Source organism: Gopherus evgoodei, chromosome 8, assembly GCF_007399415.2.
Source record: "Gopherus evgoodei ecotype Sinaloan lineage chromosome 8, rGopEvg1_v1.p, whole genome shotgun sequence".
Lineage (NCBI taxonomy): Eukaryota > Metazoa > Chordata > Testudines > Testudinidae > Gopherus > Gopherus evgoodei.
The window spans coordinates 35784571-35803369 of record NC_044329.1 but is presented as its reverse complement, the minus strand read 5'-3'; the positions used below and the strand labels follow the sequence as shown (position 1 = coordinate 35803369).

The window sequence follows — 18799 nt, the reverse complement described above, 5'->3', positions numbered from 1 at the left end:
TTGAACAACATGGTGGAAAACGGCTCTCTCGGTGATGTTCCAGCGCTGACCAGCACTGATTGCCTCCTCTCAACAGTGACAGGAACTTCTGAAGGCCAGTCCCTCTCCCTGTTTCCCACCCAGGCAACATCCCTTAGGTGCCAAAGGTACGCTCTCTGGTCATTTGGCCGGGGCCGTTCACAGGTACACACGATAGCATAAAGCATTGCTAGAGGGCTCTCAGCACCAGACTTTAGCACGAGCCAGGCACTAACAGTTGAGGAAAACTTGCCCCAGGGACAGATTAATCCACACCTTTCCACTAGGGAGATTCTTGCACCTTCCTCTGAAGCATCTGCTGCTGGCAGTGGAGTGGTTGGACTGCAGGGCTGGTCCATGCTGGCAATGCCTATGTGACGCTGTACACCACATTTCCATCAGTGTGACTGAGGGCAGTGTTTGCCCACCAGTCCTACCTGGCATGCGCAGGAGGCCTGCAGGCTGGTGCCATGACTCCTTGCTGCCTGTGTCATCGAGTGGTTAGGGCAGAGGACTGGATGCTAGGACTCCTGGGTTCTGCTCGCAGCTCTGCCCCAGACTTGCTGTGCGAGTCACTCACGCATTCCGTGCTGCATTTCCTGCAGCTGCAAAAAACACAGTCCCTGACTCTGTGTGCAGCTGAGCTCCCATGCACAGGCAGCGCCACAGTGAAGCCCAGGCAACTTTTAGCAGGATTGGGCCCACTTCTTTATGTGCTTGTTTAGTTGGTATCAGCTGTGTCCATCACAGCCTCTAGCTGCACAGGCATCAGTTTTAACACAGCACAGCTTCTTTGGCACCATGTCAGGTCCTGAGAACTAGGCACAACAGTGACTCAGCAGACTCCAGACTCCCCCTCCGGCCCACGCTGAAGGCACAGATGGGCCTTGCTGCCTGCACTGAAGGGCATTCGGGCTTGCTTTGAGGATGGGGTCTTACTGATGCCGGTCTGGCCTCCTTCTCAGAAATTACTGGACATTTGCAAGGGGCTCTGAGATTCTAGGATGAGCGTTACACCTTGTTTAATTGACTGAAAGAAACCTAAGGAAATGGATGTGCAGGGCTCTCAGACTCAGAGCTGCCTTTTTAAGGTGTCTTCTTTACTGGGATGCAGCAGAGATCAATAGGATTTAGGCCTATGGTTTTCCTCCAAGATTGTCTTTTCTTTCGACTCCAGCATAGCTCTCTTCGTCTATTCTTAGCTGCCTGCCCCAGGCTGCCCCCAGAGTAGTTGAGATCTTTAAAGGGCCAAGCTGCATGGACAGATCCTGTGATCTTGTGTGGCACAGCCCCTGGTGAATTATGGGCCTTTCATATGCCTTCTGCTTAGTCGCGTCCTCTGTTTCACTGGCCACACTTGGTGTATCTGCGCCTTCCCACCACCTCAAGAAATGAGCGAGGGCTTTGTGAGTTTGGGGCATTCAAAGTGGCTGCCGCCTGGAGCCCGGGTTTACAGATCTCGCTCTGGCGCTCTCATGTTTAGAGCCTCTGTAGCTTTTTGATAAAGCTAGACAGTAATATGGGCTGACATACACTCTCAGACTTGTGTCCTCCGAAGCCAGAAGGATTCCAGCAGCTCAAGGCTGTTTTGTGAGTGGAGACTGATGGTCAGTCAGAATAACTGTTTATTATTTATGGCAGGTTTACTGTGGGCTAGATTGTACCTTTAGACTGAGACCCGAGCAAGGCGAGATTCATAAATGACACCACGCCCCACCCCCAGGAGCAGCCTAGAGAGGTCCTATGCTGCAAAGACAGCCCTCAGAGGCACAATTCTCTGCCTGGTTCCTCAGGCTGCAGCTTACTCCCCCAGTATGTCTGACCAGCCACTCTCGGGGGAGTGGTTGGGAGCTTTGGCTCTGCTTCTACTCTCACACTTCCTCACCCATGAGGATTGCAGAGGGTAAGGGCTCCATCCCACACCAGGATCAATCGATCTGTCTGTCGTGTGCTTACATGGCCCTCCTCACCGTAGTCTCAGAAACCCTGGACCCAAGATCCAGGTAAGCTGAGCAAAGCTGTGAGGTGCCTTACGCCTCTGCTAGGCTGAGCAAGACAAGGGCATAATGCTGCTGTGTCATTTAGCTTTCTTAACCTACTGTCATTATGCATTATGAGCCCAACCCACTGCAGGCCTTCAGTGCATTGAGCTCCTGCAGGATCTGTTTCTCTAGTCTCAAAAAATAATGCAACTATTTGGCTGTAAAATAATGATTGGGTGAAAAAATACCAAAAGAACAGTGTCAATAATGATGTGGTTGCTTTAGCTTATTGTCCTTTCTGGACATCTCCTGTAGAGTTTCATAGAGGAAAATCAACTTTGTATAGTGCTTGTCATACCATCCCATCAACTTTAATAGGGAATTCTATCTCTGCTACAGAATTCTATAGGACGGTTTAAAAAAAACTATGGAAAGGGCCTTATTTGCTATTAAGCTCTGTAGGTTTGAGACTCCTTTGTGCTTTGTGTAGAAACTTCTTAATTCCTTCCGTGTTAAAATCTACAGGACATCCTCATAAGGACCAGGTGCCCCAAACATATGCGTCACAAGACGGATTTTCAAACCCAAATTGCTCAGATGTCTGAAAATCCCTTCCTACAACCATACAATACTGGTTCATTGCGGCTAGCATGTCTGTCAGGCTCCAGGCATGTCTCTGGCAAAGGAATTGACTGCAGGAGGAGACTCCTGCAGTAAGAGTTTGCTGAGTATGTAGCCCTGATTCTCAAGATCCTGCTGCAAATTGATGAGCTCCATCAACTCCCATAGACTTCAGCACCTTGGAGGGTCAGGCCCCAAAGGCTGCACCTAAAATAACCCAGTGACCAAGCAAAGCAAACAGTCTGCAGTTTGTTTGAACACAGAAGAGTTAATCGCCCTGAGAGTTATTTCTAGTAACGTCTTTTTTTAATTGCCAAGAGTTATATTTAGTCCCCTGTGTGACCCCAGTTGAACAGGAGTCTCCAGTTACTTCTAAACCTGGCACAGCTCTGATGCATCAGCACCTGCCGCTGTTATTTTGCTGATCTGTATTAACAAACAACCACCACCCAGATCATAATCTCCAGTAAGACCAGTCTAGTACATCTGATTTTATAGCTATGAAGCTGATACGTCTGCATAGTCTCACTGATCTTCATGCAGATTCACATGCTTTGCACCCAATCAAGAAGATCTTTCTTCACACAACTTTTTCTAAACATGGATGCGCTCAGAGGTGTCAGCTCCAAAGGCAGATTTGGTTTCAAGCTCTGCAGAGACGAAATTCATTCTTGGCGTTGAGACAAGTTTGGCACCCACTTTGGGAATGGTGTGATTGGATCCCTCCACTGTGAAATGACTGTCTAAGTCAGCGTCAGATGTACTCATAACAGTCTCAGCTTTATTTCACTATGGTACCGATGTTCGGGGAGCTGGGTAAAGCCTTTGGCATTTGGACACTGAAATGCTCACAAGAACACAGGTTACTTGCCACAGTACCCTGAGTACTTCCAAAGGTAATTTTAACCTTCTTAATTTAGCAGTCACTTGCAAATAGAGTTTTGTCTTCAGAGGACGGGGGGAGGGGTGAGGCGAGAAAGGCATCTCTGAAATGAGCGATGCAGAAAAGCCACATTAAATAAATGATCCTGGTGCAGTTGATTTTAACTGTGGATTTCCTAGGCAAAATAAGCCGGAGCCCCCCATATATAAAAAAGAGGGGGGCCCTAGCAGGGTGTTGTCTGCAAGGGCCCTCAACTTGAGAAGTTGGTCCAAAAGCATCTACATCTGTTTCCCCTTGCATGTAGCAAAACATATCTATTGCCTGGCTTTTTTTGGTGGGGTGGATGGGAGAGAGTCTCAGTCCCTGCTTTTTGTCAGGCCATTACTGGTTGGGGGAGCGAGATGAAACCAAAAGACCTGTAGTGATAATACTTGTATTTATAAATATTGCCAAGGGTGCCCTGAGCTTCAGAAAGGCCACTGCTCTGTTATTCTTCATCTCTTAGAGAAAGGGAAATAAATACAACTGAAAGTGACCCTCTGGTTTAGAGATGGGTTTGAACTGCAGGGTTCAGCCCTGGATCTGGATCCAAATGACCTCAACGTCCTGTAGGGTTCAGATTGAGGCTTTGAGTCCAACTTTTATCCTGTTCTGAACTAAAGGCCAGATCCTATGCTCCTCTCCTAGGACCTGATCCTGTTCCCATTGCAAACAATGGGAGTTTTTCCTGACTACAGAACTAATGGCCCTACTCCTGCTCCCCTTGAAATCAATGGCAAACTATCCCCCGGCCTTCAGTGGAAGCAACACAGACTAATGGAGGGTTTGATGTGGCTTGTAAGTAAAATCCACAGCAAGGGACAGGCAGTGCCCCCTTTGGAGCACTTGGATATTGTTTCATTAAAAAAATTTTTCATTAAAAAGTTATTTTGCGCAAAATTGGCCAGTTTTTCATTGAGAAACCCAGAAATTGAAAAAATATCAGTAGAAAGTATTGTAGCTTTGGTAGAGATTGTCTCATTTTTGTTTTTGAAAACTGAATGTTTTACTGAAAACTGTGTATTGAAAACCGCACATTTGGGGGGGAGGAGGGTTTCTGTTTTTTGTTGGAAACCCAACAAAACTTTCACTGCTTTTAAAAAAAAACATTTTAATGAAAAATTTTCAAAATTTACCATGAAAAATAGTTATTTTTTCTAAGCCCTAAGTGAGAGACATTTTGCCTCAAGTAAGAAGAATGCCCCTGCACACAGCCAGTGTACCCACTGCTACACAAAATAACCGGGGATGGGAGATGGAGCCCTGGTGCCGCCTATTCTCAAGGTGTCCCACCACTTTGGGTTCTGGCCTGCGTTCAGGGACTGTAATTCTGCCTGGCCCTCATTCAGGATCTCTGTGGACCCTGCCCTCCATACAGACCCTGAGAGCCAGGAAGGGTCTGGGCCTGAGCAGTCGGAGGAGGTCAGGAGCGGCTCTACATGTTTTGCTGCCCCAAGCACGGCAGTCAGGGAGCCTTCGGCGGCATTTCTACGGGAGGTCCGCCCTGGTCACGCGGCTTCGGCGGTGATTCTGCAGGAGGTCTGCCTTCGTCACGCGGATTCGGCAGTGGTTCTGCGGGAGGTCCACCCTGGACACGCAGATTCAGCAGCGATTCTGCGGGAGGTCCGCCCTGGTCACGCCGCTTCGGCGGCAATTCTGCAGGAGGTCTTCCCTGGTCACGCAGATTCGGCAGTGGTTCTACAGGAGGTCTGCCCTGGACATGCAGATTCAGCAGCAGTTCTGCAGGAGGTCTGCCCCAGTCACACGGATTCAGCAGCTGTTCTGCGGGAGGTCCGCCCTGGTCACGCGGATTCGGCAGTGGTTCTGCGGGAGGTCCGCCCCGGTCACGCGGATTCGGCGGCAGTTCTGCTGGAGGTCTGCCCCGGTCACGCACCTTCACTATACCCGTCGCCAAATTACCGCCAAAACCGTGGGACTGATGGACTTCCCGCAGAAACGCCGCCAAAGGTGGCCTGACTGCCGCCCTCACAGCGACCAGCAACCCGCCCCCCGCGGCTTGCCGCCCCAGGCATGCACTTGCTGCGCTGGTGCCTGGAGCCGCCCCTGGAGGAGGTCATGGGTATGAGCTAATCCAGAGGTGTTAAGTAAATATCACCTTTCCAAATGAAACATTCCTTCCATGTACAATCAATAGCTGCGTTCTGTCTCTCTAGAGCCAGAGCAGTGGTCCTGGCAGACCAGTTTGCCAAGCATCTGTAATTTTAAAATGCCATCAAGGCCCTCCCTGAGAAGCTGGTTCTGAACTGCTGTGTGTAAAGGGATCTGGCACATTCTCAGCACAGAGCCTGTTTCTACTTGCCTCTGTAAATCCTACCTCTGGCCTGATCCTAAAAAATCCCTCCCCGGATAAATAATCCTTACACACAATCCATTCACTCCAAAGGGCCTGCCTGCATGAGCAACCGCTACTTACCCGAGTAAGGTCTGGCAGGCCGAGGTCAGATCTCTGTAACACTGAGATGTAACAATACATTCTTATTAATCAATAGCAACTGTTCACACTGAAATTGCTTTCTTCACTGTCTGTGCAGTTTTGAGTGCAATCCCACAATGATAGTAGCAAAATAAATATGCACTTGGGCACTTTGGGGCTACAGATTAGCATTAGAAGGATGTGCCTATGAAGGTGCTGACAGTCAGTAAAATCAATTTGCCTGGATGAAAATGAAAAAAAAGCTCAGCTAATGGCATTGCTCACTTGTGAGAGGGTCTTTCGCCCTACTGGGTATTCATTTGAAAGGCAAAAATGAAACTGTTGATTAATGAAAGTGCTTATCTGTGATTAAGCAGCAAAGAGTCCTATAGCACCTTATAGACTAACAGACATATTTGAGCGTGGGTATATGAGCTTTCGTGGGTGAATACCCACTTCGTTGGATGCATCTGACGAATATACCCATGCTCCAATACATCTGTTAGTCTATAAGGTGCCACAGGACTCTTTGCTGCTTTTACAGATCCAGACTAACACAGCTACCCCTCTGATACTATCTATGATTAACCATTGTTAGTATTATAATTATACTCAAGTTTTTTCAAAAACACCTTGTGGACTTCAAAGCCTAAATCTCATTAAAAGTTAATAGCACTTTGGCACCTAACAGCCAGATCCTCAAAGGTTTTTAGCCCCTAATTCTCAATGGGAGTTAGGCACCTAAACCCCTTTAAAATCTGCACCTAGGTGCCTAAGTCCTCTGGAGAGGGTTGTGGTGGATTCTCCATCACTAGAAATCTTTCACTCAAGACTGGATGTTTCTCTAAAAGCTGTGTGTTATGGTCACGGCACACATACAGAGAAGTTAGATAAAAAATATGCATACTCTTGCTGGAAGCTTGCAACATACCACTACTTTCTGTCTTAAAATTCAGAATGAGTACACACTTGATCCCAAAAACCAAGAGAGAGAAAACAGGCTGCTCTTTAAGGCAGAGAGAGGCACAACTCACCCCACCTTTCTTTAAACTCGACCTTTTCAGACTGACTCTGATCGTACACTTTGAGGCTTCCTTACTGAGCTCCCTAGCCTGCCAGCAGGACTAAAAAGCCCCCCACACACACACCTCCCCTAGTCTTAAAGTGATAGCTTGAAATTCCAGTACAGCCCTCAATGCACCAAAATATGCTCTAGATCTGCCACAGCTACTGGATTTGAAACAGGAATTAATTCAGGGAAGTTCTATGGCCTGTGTTATGCAGGAGGTCAGACAAGGCGATCACAATGATCCCTTCTGGCTTTAAAATCTAGGTATGAATCTAAGTCACTTAGGTGCTTTGGAAAATTTCATCCTGCAGTGATATTACACGGCACAAGAGCTGCCCCAAAGGGTTCAGATTTTTTCACTAATAAAACATTTTAATAATTTACTTGAAAAGTACAGCTGGAAATGATCCAGCTTTAAGGGGTTGTTGTTACAGAATGAATTTTGAGGCTAAGACTTTCAGAACAGTCTAGGGGCTTGAGAGATGCCTGGTTCCAGTTAATTTTAATGGGAATTGGGCATCCAACCCCCTTGGACCTGAGTATCTAATACTCATAATAAAGGGAACTTTTTTGTGAACGCTTGTTTGTAACCAGTGATGAGCTGCCAAAATATTAACAACAGGTTCCCCCCTCTTCACCTCACAAGGGGGTCGTGACCCCCCCAGGGGGTTGTACCCCATCCAACCCCCCACCATGTTCCTTGACACACACACCCCCTGGGACCCCTGACCCATCCCCCCCTTCCCTGTCCCCTGACTGGCCCTTGCCGCACCATCCAACCCCTCCTCTCATCCTTGATGGCCCCCCGGGATCCCTGCCCCATCCAATCACCCCTTCTCTCTGTCCCTGACTGCCCCCCACCACCTCATCCAACCCCTGCCCCTTCCTGACTGCCCCCTGGGACCCTTGCCCCTATTCAATCCCCCTATTCCCTGCCCTCTGACTGCCCTGACCCCTATCCACCCCCACACAACCAACCAAACACCCCCTCCCTGCTGCCTGCCCCCTTACCACACTGCCTGGGGCAGGGACCAGGTCCGCCTCCACAGGGACCGCGACCAGCGCCGTGGGGCCCGACTCCCCAGGCTGGGCCGGAGCTGCTCGGCCAGCACCAGGGCCAGAGCCATGGGGCCCGAATCTCTGGGATGGGACAGGTCGGAGCCGCTCAGCTGGGACCAGCCCAAGCCGGGGGTGTTTGGCTGGGACCGGGCTAGGGCGCTCAGCCAGGGCCAAGGGGAGCCACTCAGGTGGAGCCGGACTGGGCCGCGCGTGCTGTCCCGCCCCCACCCCAGCGCCCGGCTTACCTGCCTGCTGCTTGTTTCAGGCTTCCCGCGAACATTTGATTCGCAGGAAGCAGAGGAACGGGAGGAGAAGGAGGGCGGAGCGTTCAGGGGAGATGGGGAGGTGAACTGGGGCTGGGGCTGGGTGGACAGCTGCCCGAGCCTTTGTTAAATTTAAAAGCTGTTTAGAACCGGTTGTCCTGGAACAACCGGTTCTAAAAAGGCTTCTAAATTTAACAACCGGTTCCTGTGAACCGGTGCGAACCAGCTGGAGCTCACCACTGTTCGTAACACAAAAAACGTGGGCATGTTCAGTCTTGAGAAAAGAAGACTCATGGGGGAACCAGATAACAATCTTCAAATATGCTCCAGGCTGTTATAAAGAAGACAGGGATCAATGGTTCTCCATGTCCACTGAAGCTAGGACAAGAAGTAATGGGCTTGATCTGCAGCAGGGGAGATTTAGATTAGATTAGGAAAAACAAACCAGAAGGCTGGTTAAGCTCTGGAGGTTTTTCAGAACAGGTTGGACAAACACCTGTCAAGGATGGTCTAACTTTATTTGGTCCTGCCTCAGTGCAGGGGGCTGGACTAGACGACCTCTCAAAGTTCCCTCACGCCTGCATTTCTGTGATACTATTATCTTTATATCTGATTTATTCATGGATGTTTAGCATTGTTCTCAGCAGCCTGGCCATTTTTGGGAGGGAGGCCACTAAAGCGCCGCACATTAAAGGAGCCATCTAGGCAGAGACCTGTTAGATTATGGAAAGGGTGCTGCCTCCCCCAGCACCTCGCAGCTGAGCAGTCAGTGCATGAGAATCATGCTGGTATTTTGCTAGGGCTGCATCTCACAGCTGTTTCTCAGAGCATAGTTTATAGCTGCCTGCGTTTCGGAACTGCTTCCTGAACACATACTGTCGAGCTGAACTTTTCATTCAGTTGTGTTGCTTAAAAACAAAAATAAATCACTGATACCTTGGCTCTGGCCAGTTATTGTCGGTCGTGCTGCTAGCATATGATATCTGTTTGTTTCTCCTTTCCTAGGCTGGCGACCAATAACATGCATGTGATCAGGGTTTTGCTCTTTATTATGACCGTATCAAACGGCGGGGATGGAAAATGAGCCCCCGGAAAAGATCAGGTTCTCAAGTCCCAGGGGAAATAGCATCAGCTCCAATAAATATAAAGACAAGCCTGAGCTGCATTATTTCAAATGGACCCCTCTGAACCTAGCATATGCTGCAAGGAATAAAAAATGATCCCCGCAGTGAAAAGAAATAGTGTCCAATTCTCTAGGCCAGGGCAGACCCCTGAGCCTGATGGATTAAGTGGGGAGAGGATCTTCAGTGACTCTGAATGCAAAGAAGCTGGTTCAGAAAAGAACAGACACACACCTAGCCAATCCCAAGGGGACCCCCTAAAGGACACGTCAGACTCCTCTGTTTCTTCTTACCACACCGCTCTATGCTCAGAGGGGGCTGAGAGTTTTAAGGACTGCGTGGAGTCTCTGGAAGATGAAGGGGACACTCTGTTAACCCAGCCACCTGATGGTGACCCAGATGATGAAAGTGATCTGCATCGCAAGAACAAAACTGCATCGGTGAGCCTTTCTGAACGGAGCCCGGCTGGCATGAAAGACTTTTGGAGGGGTGCTTCTGAGGACACAGTTAAGCAACTATGTGGGACGCCAAGTGATTTTGACAAAGCCGCATGGGAGCTGCCTGATAAAAACAGCAAAGGTGCTGGTGATATTTGTGCTGCTGCCTCTACGGCCATAGTTCATTCAGCTTTAAATAGAAGCCAGGCTTCAGGGGGGAGTTTAACAACCACAGCTGAGAGGACATTTAGCACCCAGGCAGGCAGGGAGTGTGCCGCAAGCAATCAAGTTTGCAGATACAGAGGCTACCTCAGTGCCAAGGAGAAGCAACAGGTTCAGATGTCAATCACAGGCCCTGCTAAGAATAGCTCTGCTCCAGGGTACAGCAGCAGGATGGGGCTAGCCACAAGAGAGCTGCAGCCTGGAGCCGGTAGGTCTAAATATTTGGATCCGCCTTTACGATTCAATGCACCGAAACCCAGGGAGATGTTCCTCAAAGCGCACAATACGAAGGGCAGCAGAGCTCCTGTGATTAGCAAGGCTCCCTGCCCCCAGTACTGCGCTGACAACTCCAGCACTGGAAGCGACTCCGAAGAGGCTGATAATGAAGTTCAGAAGCTCACTGCTCTGTCGTTCCGGAGCCTCTCGTGCCCTCACGGTAGTTCCCTATGTATGTACAGTTCTAGTAACAGGACATCGTCTAGCTTGTCCAATTCCTTGTCAGAAGACAGTAATGGAATGAACAGGTGGTCAATGCGTAATGAGCTGAGAAAAGCAGAGGTGGTCAGCCAGGCAAAGGGCAGCAGACAATTCCCAGCTGCCAGCCAAGTCCCAGAAAAAGATCCGCCCAGTTACTCATTCGGGAAGGACCCATTCGAGTGCGTTGATGTGGTGCTGGAAAGTGCTGCCGGCAAAAAGGGCCACTCCAAAAAGAGGACCGTGCCCAAGCGGCAGATCCAGCTCAAGCAGAGAGACAGGAATGAGATGAGTTTCCTCGGAGCAGGGGACTGCGCTGCCCATCAGCCCTTTGCAGCACCCAGGAACGACACTTGCCCAAAGGGCAGGACCATCAGCAGTGAATTCAGGATAAACTACAAACAGTTTATGAGAACTGCGTCATTAGACGACTCATACAGCAAAACCAGGATGGCCTCCTGCCTGGTGAAAAATGTGCTGGCCAAGAAAATGCAATACGAGCAGAGGATCAGAATGGAGCAGAAATCGATGCAGGGCAGCTCGACTTCTTCTGTACCATCCTCCGTAAGTACGGACCTCGTGGGAGATTTCACGGAGAGGAAGTCAAGTTCTCTGTCCAAATCCGACTGCAGCTGTTCAGCGGAAGATCTGCAGAGTCATTCAATGAGCGAAAGGTCTGAGTCAATGAGCCAAGAAAGCACTGATGCCATGCGGCCTACCAAAGGTGTAGTGCTGAACGAGCAGCAAAGGGAAAATGTCTGCAAGCTGAAGAAGACGTTCAACGAGCTGGATGAAAGACTGAAGTCTCATGAAGCCACTCAGTCCAAGCCACTCCCCATCTTGGCAGACGGCATGAACAGGGATTCAGGTGACAGAAAGAAGCAGGTTGCCAAAGAGAGGAAAGAATATTGGAGAGCTCGTGCCCTGTTTGAATCCAAGCAGGCTGAGGTGAAAGGCTCGGGTGTCGCCCCGACGTTTTCCAAAGCCCAAAAGCCATGGCCTAGTTTGAAGCAGCGAGCGATCACCAAGAACAAGCACACGTCATGGGAAGAGGAGAAGGTCCCCTTCAAGCCAAAAAGTTTGGTGGTGGCCAGGGATCCAGCCAGGAACATCTTCATGTCCACAACGCAGGAGATGAAACTGATCCCACAGAGCAAACCTGAGCAGCAGCAGAAGATGCTGAATGTCTCCAGGCAGCTGACTCAGGAGGGCGGTGCCGAGAAGAGGCCAGCAGCAGTGCAGAGCACCAAGTATTCCTCTCTCATTTTGCCCACTTCCTGCAGATCACGCAGCGATGGGAAAAGCACTCCCCCTGAAGCATCGCACACTCAGGAGGCCAAGAAGACAGAGAGTAAAGGGAGGCGGCAAATACATCAGCCCAGGGACGTCAGAAAGTTAGTTAAGAACACCTATAGCTTGTGCTTTAAATCTTCAGACATCTTCAATAGAGACCAAGAAACCAACAGTGGGGATAGCATAAGCCTAGCAGCCTCCCCTCTGTTTATACACTGCACCTCAGTGTGTCGCAAAGATGATGTGCAAACAAAGACCCATTCACATGGAAAAAACTGGGAGCAGCAGTTGAACTTAGATGTGTCAGCGCTTTCCATACCAGATCAGAGAACGAGTGACCTGCAGCACAGTGCCACTTTAAACCCCACCACTAAGCCCTACGTGGATGGACCTGTCAGTCTTACTGAAAGCAAATGCACTGCAGTGAGTGAATCTCCAATCCACATCACTCAAATTCAGTCCAAGAAGAAGGTTGTAGCTGGGAATGAAGAACCCCAGCTAAAGCCTGAAAATAAATCAGTGTGTTACAAGAGGAGTGAGCTAAATGTAACACCATGTTCCAAAGCCACAAGGAAAGCACCCCAGATGGAATCCCAGCTTAATGTTAAAGTCAACAGTTCTCTTTCCAAGCATCCACACAGAACACAAGCTGACCACTTCCCTGCTCCAGCTTACTCAGCTTTGGATGGAAGGGCTCCGAAAGACTCATCGACACAAGCTAATTGCAGTTCACTAGAAAAAAGCAAAGCTGTTCTGTTTCCATCTTCAACCTCTCCTAAGGACTCCAAGAACGACACTTACATCAATCGCAACACCGCCAGGCCAGGTCATTTTCAGGAGGCTCAGGCCCAGAAGGAGCCTGAGTGGCCATTTCAGAAGCATTTATCCACTGAGATCATCTCATTGACACATCATGACAGTCAAGACTTTTCTGTCAGTCCAAAAGAAGAAAACAATGTCTCTGAACAGACCAAGGAAGGCTACAGACATCTACAGCCCATAAAGCCAACAGGGACAAGTACCCAAACATCCCACACAAACACACCAGCCAACAATCAGTCTGTTAACGGTTCGTATCAGCGGAAGGCCCAGAATAAAATGTTTGATGCCCCCAGGCCGTTGGATAGCCAGGTGTTTGTGCCAGCAACCCTCATGTCTCCAGAATGTGCCAATTCCAATGCCTTCTTGAGATCAAAGGAATACAGTGAAGAAACCAGACTACCAGGAGTTCCTTCTGCTGCACCATCACCACCAGCTGGAAAGCTCCAAGATCAGAGGGAGAATTGGGATCATTTGAACAGACAGCAGGCTGGAAATGAGCAATATTTCACAGCCACCCATGCTGAGAATGCCAACTATTTAACGATTCCCGTGAAAGCCCAGAAACCCGAAGCAGCTCCTAAGCCCTTGGTGCCCTCCCATTCAGACCACACTTTGGTCAGTTCCAATGTGTTCTTACAGCAAGGTGGGGAAGCACCCGTGAGCACAATAAGCAATGAGTCTCCACAGTTGAAAGCGCCAGAGGGCAAGGCAGCTGCAGAACACTCCATGAATGACCAGCCAAGCCATGTCCAGCCCCATCACAGAGTCAACGACTCACCCAATTTCTTGAGGAGGAACAACGGTGTGTCACCAGGCAGTAGAAGTGCCCCTAGCCCCACCAGGTCTTTTGCTCCCCAACCCCAGGCTCACAGGAAAATGCTCATTGATCCAGACAGCGGGAAGTGCTACTACATGGAACCTCCCAGACAGCCGCAGCTGAAAATGCTCTTTGACCCAGAGACAGGCCAGTACCTTGAAGTATTGATACCCCCAGTCCCCTTGGCATCACATAGTAGGCTTTACCCATCTCCTTTCAATCCATTGGTCATGAATCCAGGGGTTTACGGGCCCCCCTACATACCATATCCGGGATTCCCAGGGTTTCCTCCTCCTCCTGTGGCTATGCCATCTGTCCACCCCAATCTGCCAAATCAACAGCCCTGTCAAGAAAATACAAATGTAACTGAAACCTTCAGCCCTGGTCCAAAAGGTGAAGCTCCACCAGCTACTCAAGCCACTGACTGCAACTACATGGAGAGTTTATATTATATTCCTACTGGGATGAATTCAAGTCCTAGCCCTAATCAGCCTTTATTCTCCCCAGCTACAAGTTCCAATCCTTCCATGCCAGAGAAAGGGCCCTTGTTCCGGATGTAAGACCCTCATCCAAATGAACATGCAGCACACGGAGGGTTAAAAGTGGTTTCCCTCAGTGAATGTATATTGCGTATTTATGTCGGAATATTCATACTTGAAAACAAGTCAAGCCTACACAAGTCCCCAAGATGTGGTGGAAAGGGAGAGAGAGAGACCCACTGCCTGACCCCACTGGCTGCACTTTGCTCCCCTTGTCCAGATGTTTGGGCTTCCGAAGTAAATCAGAGGTAACAGTGCACCAAGAAGATGCCACGGTGCACATCATTTCCTGTTCATCTCATTGGTGTCTAATGAGAGTGCAGAATGCAATAGCCATACTAATTAAATGCAACCAGCCTGACCGTCCTGGTGCTCGTGAAGTCAATGGGAGGTTTGCTATTGATTTCAAAGGGACCAGGATTTAGCCTAACAGCCTCTCATCCATAACTGCTGATCTGTTTCTTGATGCACAGAACAAAGTATTCTAATGCTGGGCCTGATCCTGGGAGGTGCTGTTCACCAGCCACCAGAGTTATCTGTGCTCAGCACTAAGTGAATCAGGATCGGGCCCTGTGCCAGGTAATAGTCATTTTATTTTGGTTTTTGCTTAGTCTGTGTTGGTAGGATACTATCCGGGAGAAACCCACCCTCTCGCTTTGAAAGACAAAACTTCCACTCATCAGCATTACAAAAATTACCCCCCCACACCTAGTTTTTATTTGTAAAGATTGCTGTTTCAAGGGGCTGCACACATGAAGGCTGGACTGCATACCACCTCCCAGATTGTTTTGTTCTGGCAAGCAAAGAGTCTGTGCAAAGGGGAGGGCATGCTGCATTATGGGCAATGGTCACTGGCTGGGAAATTATTTCAGAGAAGTTTTCTACCCTGCAGGAGGTCACAGTGTGACAGCCTGGGAATCTGTGAGAGCTGTTACGGAACTTGTCCAAGTATTTTCAATATTAGCAAAAGGGTCAATAATCGTTTTAAAAAATAGGTTCTCAGACCCCTGGGAAATTTTAGCTGTTTCCAGCTGTTTTGGGGGGCTGGCTGGGTGAAATGCATGCCCTGCAGAGGGAAGATATCTCATGTAAGTCCTGCTTAAGCTCTTAAGGCTCCTACCTGCCTGCTTAAGCTCTCACCTGGACACTGCAAACAGTTGCAATGTGGGCTTGGTGTTGCCTTTTCTTGCAATGATTTGTACTTGTTCTGACTTATTTTTCATGGTATTGTTAATCCTTTGGTTTCTTTGGCCTGCGCACTCCCCAGGTATGTCTATACTGCAGTAGGCTTGGTCGCAGCTCAGCTAGACAGATTCAAGCTAGCGAGCTCCAGTGCAAGAGCAGCAAAGCCATGGCACTATGGGCTTACCCAGGCTAGATTAAAAGATTGCAAGTTGCAACTCAAGTTGCATTCCTACCCTGTGATTGCAGTGTAGTCATACCTCCCTGCCCCACACCGGCTCAGATCCTCAGCTGGCTTAAATCAGCCCAGTACCACTGAAATCATACGGGGCAATGCCTGTTTCCCCCTGCTGAGGTTCTGGCCCAAAGAACTGAATGAGAAATAATTAAGGAATCTGGCACTTTTGTCCTTTGCTGTATAGAAAAGAAAAATTACAATATGTCCAAAGCATTTCTGTTAATAAGAATTAGGATAATTAATGTATTTATGTGCATTGTGGCAGTGTCAAGGAGTCATGGCCCAAGACCCCATCATGCCAGGCGCTGTACATACACCAAAAAAAGACAGTCCCTGCCCCAAAAGAGCTTCCAATCTAAATATAAGACAAAAGACAACAGATGGAGAAAAACAGGCAGGCAGACAAGGGGGCACAAGGATGATATGGGTCAGCATGGGAGGCAGTGGCTATTTAGTGATGTATTTAGTAAGTTGCATCTTAATGCTCAACAGATGGTCAGTGCTGGAACAAAGGGACCCAGTCCAGTCCCCTGGAGGTGTGGAAAATAAGTGAGCAGCGGGAAGAGTGAGAAGGGAATTAATCAGTTATTAAACTTCTTCCAGTGTAAACGATCAGAGCTGCTGCTGGTAACCTGGGTACAGAAACTCTGTTTACACATGTTCTAAACTTGACTGTGGCCAGGGGAGGTCCTGCCTCCGCCCACATTCAAAATGCAGGCAGTCCGCTGGTATAGAAAGCACATCACATGCTCCAGCTCGGCGCTAGACCCAGCCTGCAGGTCCAATCCTGCAGCCCTCATCAGCACGAGTGGCCTTTGCCCACTGACATCAGGGGCATTGCTCGGGTGAAGAACTGTGCATCTGAGCACACCTCACAGGATCAGGCCTCAGGGGTGTTTGAGCTCCAGAGTCCAGAGCTCTTGCTGCTGCTTTGTGGACAGCTCCCTGGTCACAGGCTGGCTCGCTGGTTTCCAGCTGTTCTGCAGGTGTCAGGCTCAGTGCGAGGAAGCAGCTAGAGAGGCTGGAAACAAGGCAGAACCAGCCCAGCTGTCTCTCCTAGGAACCACTGCCCCGCAAGAGGAGAGGAAACAGGAGCATCTCTCAGGGACCAGTCACCCAGGGGGAAGGCCTCTCTGGGGTGAAGAGAGTGAGGCTGCTCAGCAGAGTGTGGCGAGGAGAAACATGGCTGGTTCAGGGAAGAAGGGAGCAGAAGCGATGTGGGGGGAGGTGGAATGAGAGCAAAAGGCTACAGTGTTAGAGGGGAGATTTGCCTCTCTGAGGCCAAAGTGTAGGCTGGGCCCCATGCAGGGTTTTAACAAGGTTTGATGAGAATCTCTAGCTAACAGCTCCACTTTGCTATGCTTTAGAGCTGCCAGCCCTGGAGTAGCTTGGGCATCCTGGCTGGGCAGGAGCCAGAGGTGGTGGATCCAGCCGTACTAGACTCCTTGGAATTGATGTGTGTTCAGGTGAAAGAGGGGTTAATGCAGGTTGAATAGTGAGTGTGAAATGGAAAGGGATAATTTAATAATGGTGTTTAAAGGTGAACTGCAAATCAAGCATGAAACCTGAGCTAAGCAGCGATTTAGATCCCTTATGCCCCCGCCCTGAGGGAATGCAGCATAGGCCCGTAAATAGGGCAACGGAGCCCTGGTGTGGGTCCACTCTCTGCCACTGATTCACTGGGTGAGCTTGGGCAAGTCACTCAGATGTGGCATGCCTCAGTTTCCCCATCTTTGGGTTATGATAGTGACTCATCCTTGTAACGTGCCTTGAGGTAAGGTCCCAATGGAATCAAGACTGAGGGGAAAAACAACTGAGGAGATTTGGCAGTTTTTCAAAGGGACGCTATTAAGGGTCCAAAAGCAAGCTATTCCGATGGGTAGGAAAGAGGGAAAATGTGGCAAAAGACCACCTTGGCTTAACCACGAGATCTTGCATGACCTACAAAATAAAAAGGAGTCATATAAAAAATGGAAACTAGGTCAGATTACAAAGGATGAATATAGGCAAACAACACAGGAATGCAGAGGCAAGATTAGAAAGGCAAAGGCAGAAAATGAGCTCAAACTAGCTATGGGAATAAAGGAAAACAAGAAGACTTTTTATCAATACATTAGAAGCAAGAGGAAGACCAAGGACAGGGTAGGCCCACTGCTCAGTGAGGAGGGAGAAACAGTAACAGGAAGCTTGGAAATGGCAGAGATGCTTAATGACTTCTTTGTTTCGGTCTTAATTGAGAAGTCTGAAGGAATATCTAACATAGTGAATGCTTATGAGAAGCGGGTAAGTTTAGAAGATAAAATAAAAAAAGAGCAAGTTAAAAATCACTTAGAAAAGTTAGATGCCTGCAAGTCACCAGGGCCTGATGAAATGCATCCTAGAATACTCAAGGAGTTAATAGAGGAGGTATCTGAGCCTCTAGCTATTATCTTTGGAAAGTCATGGGAGACGGGAGAGATTCCAGAAGACTGGAAAAGGGCAAATATAGTGCCCACCTATAAAAAGGGAAATAAAAACAACCCAGGAAACTACAGACCAGTTAGTTTAACTTCTGTGCCAGGGAAGATAATGGAGCAAGTAATTAAGGATATCATCTGCAAACACTTGGAAGGTAGTAAGGTGATAGGGAATAGCCAGCAAGGATTTGTAAAGAACAATCATGTTAAACCAATCTGACAGCTTTCTTTGATAGGATAACAAGTCTTGTGGATAAGGGAGAAGCGGTGGATGTGGTATACCTAGACTTTAGTAAGGCATTTGATACGGTCTCGCATGATATCCTTATCGATAAACTAGGCAAATACAATTTAGATGGGGCTACTATAAGGTGGGTGCATAACTGGCTGGATAACCGTACTCAGAGAGGAGTTATTAATGGCTCCCAATCCTGCTGGAAAGGTACAACAAGTGGGGTTCCGCAGGGGTCTGTTTTGGGACCGGCTCTGTTCAATATCTTCATCAATGACTTAGATGTTAGCATAGAAAGTACGCTTATTAAGTTTGCAGATGATACCAAACTGGGAGGGATTGCAACTGCTTTGGAGGACAGGGTCAAAATTCAAAATGATCTGGACAAATTGGAGAAATGGTCTGAGGTAAACAGGATGAAGTTCAATAAAGACAAATGCAAAGTGCTCCACTTAGGAAGGAACAATCAGTTTCACACATACAGAATGGGAAGAGACTGTCTAGGAAGGAGTATGGCAGAAAGAGATCTAGGGGTCATAGTGGACCACAAGCTAAATATGAGTCAACAGTGTGATACTGTTGCAAAAAAAGCAAACGT

General features: G+C 48.6%; 1 protein-coding gene across 3 annotated transcripts in view; it reads left to right on the top strand.

The window, feature by feature from the left end:
• The first annotated feature begins 2745 nt into the window (after positions 1-2745).
• Positions 2746-18799, top strand: part of LOC115656509 (marginal zone B- and B1-cell-specific protein-like) — a 30160-nt gene continuing 14106 nt past the window's right edge. For 2 of the 3 annotated variants that reach the window (XR_004001680.1, XR_004001681.1), the window contains exon 1: positions 8877-14672. Coding sequence is in view for 1 of the 3 variants with exons in the window: in XM_030573303.1 (XP_030429163.1) it covers positions 9585-14114 (4530 nt within the window). In the remaining 2 variants the exon portion in view is untranslated. Of the gene's footprint in view, positions 3518-8876; positions 17376-18799 lie in introns of those variants that run through there. The other variant, XM_030573303.1, reaches the window with a different exon arrangement.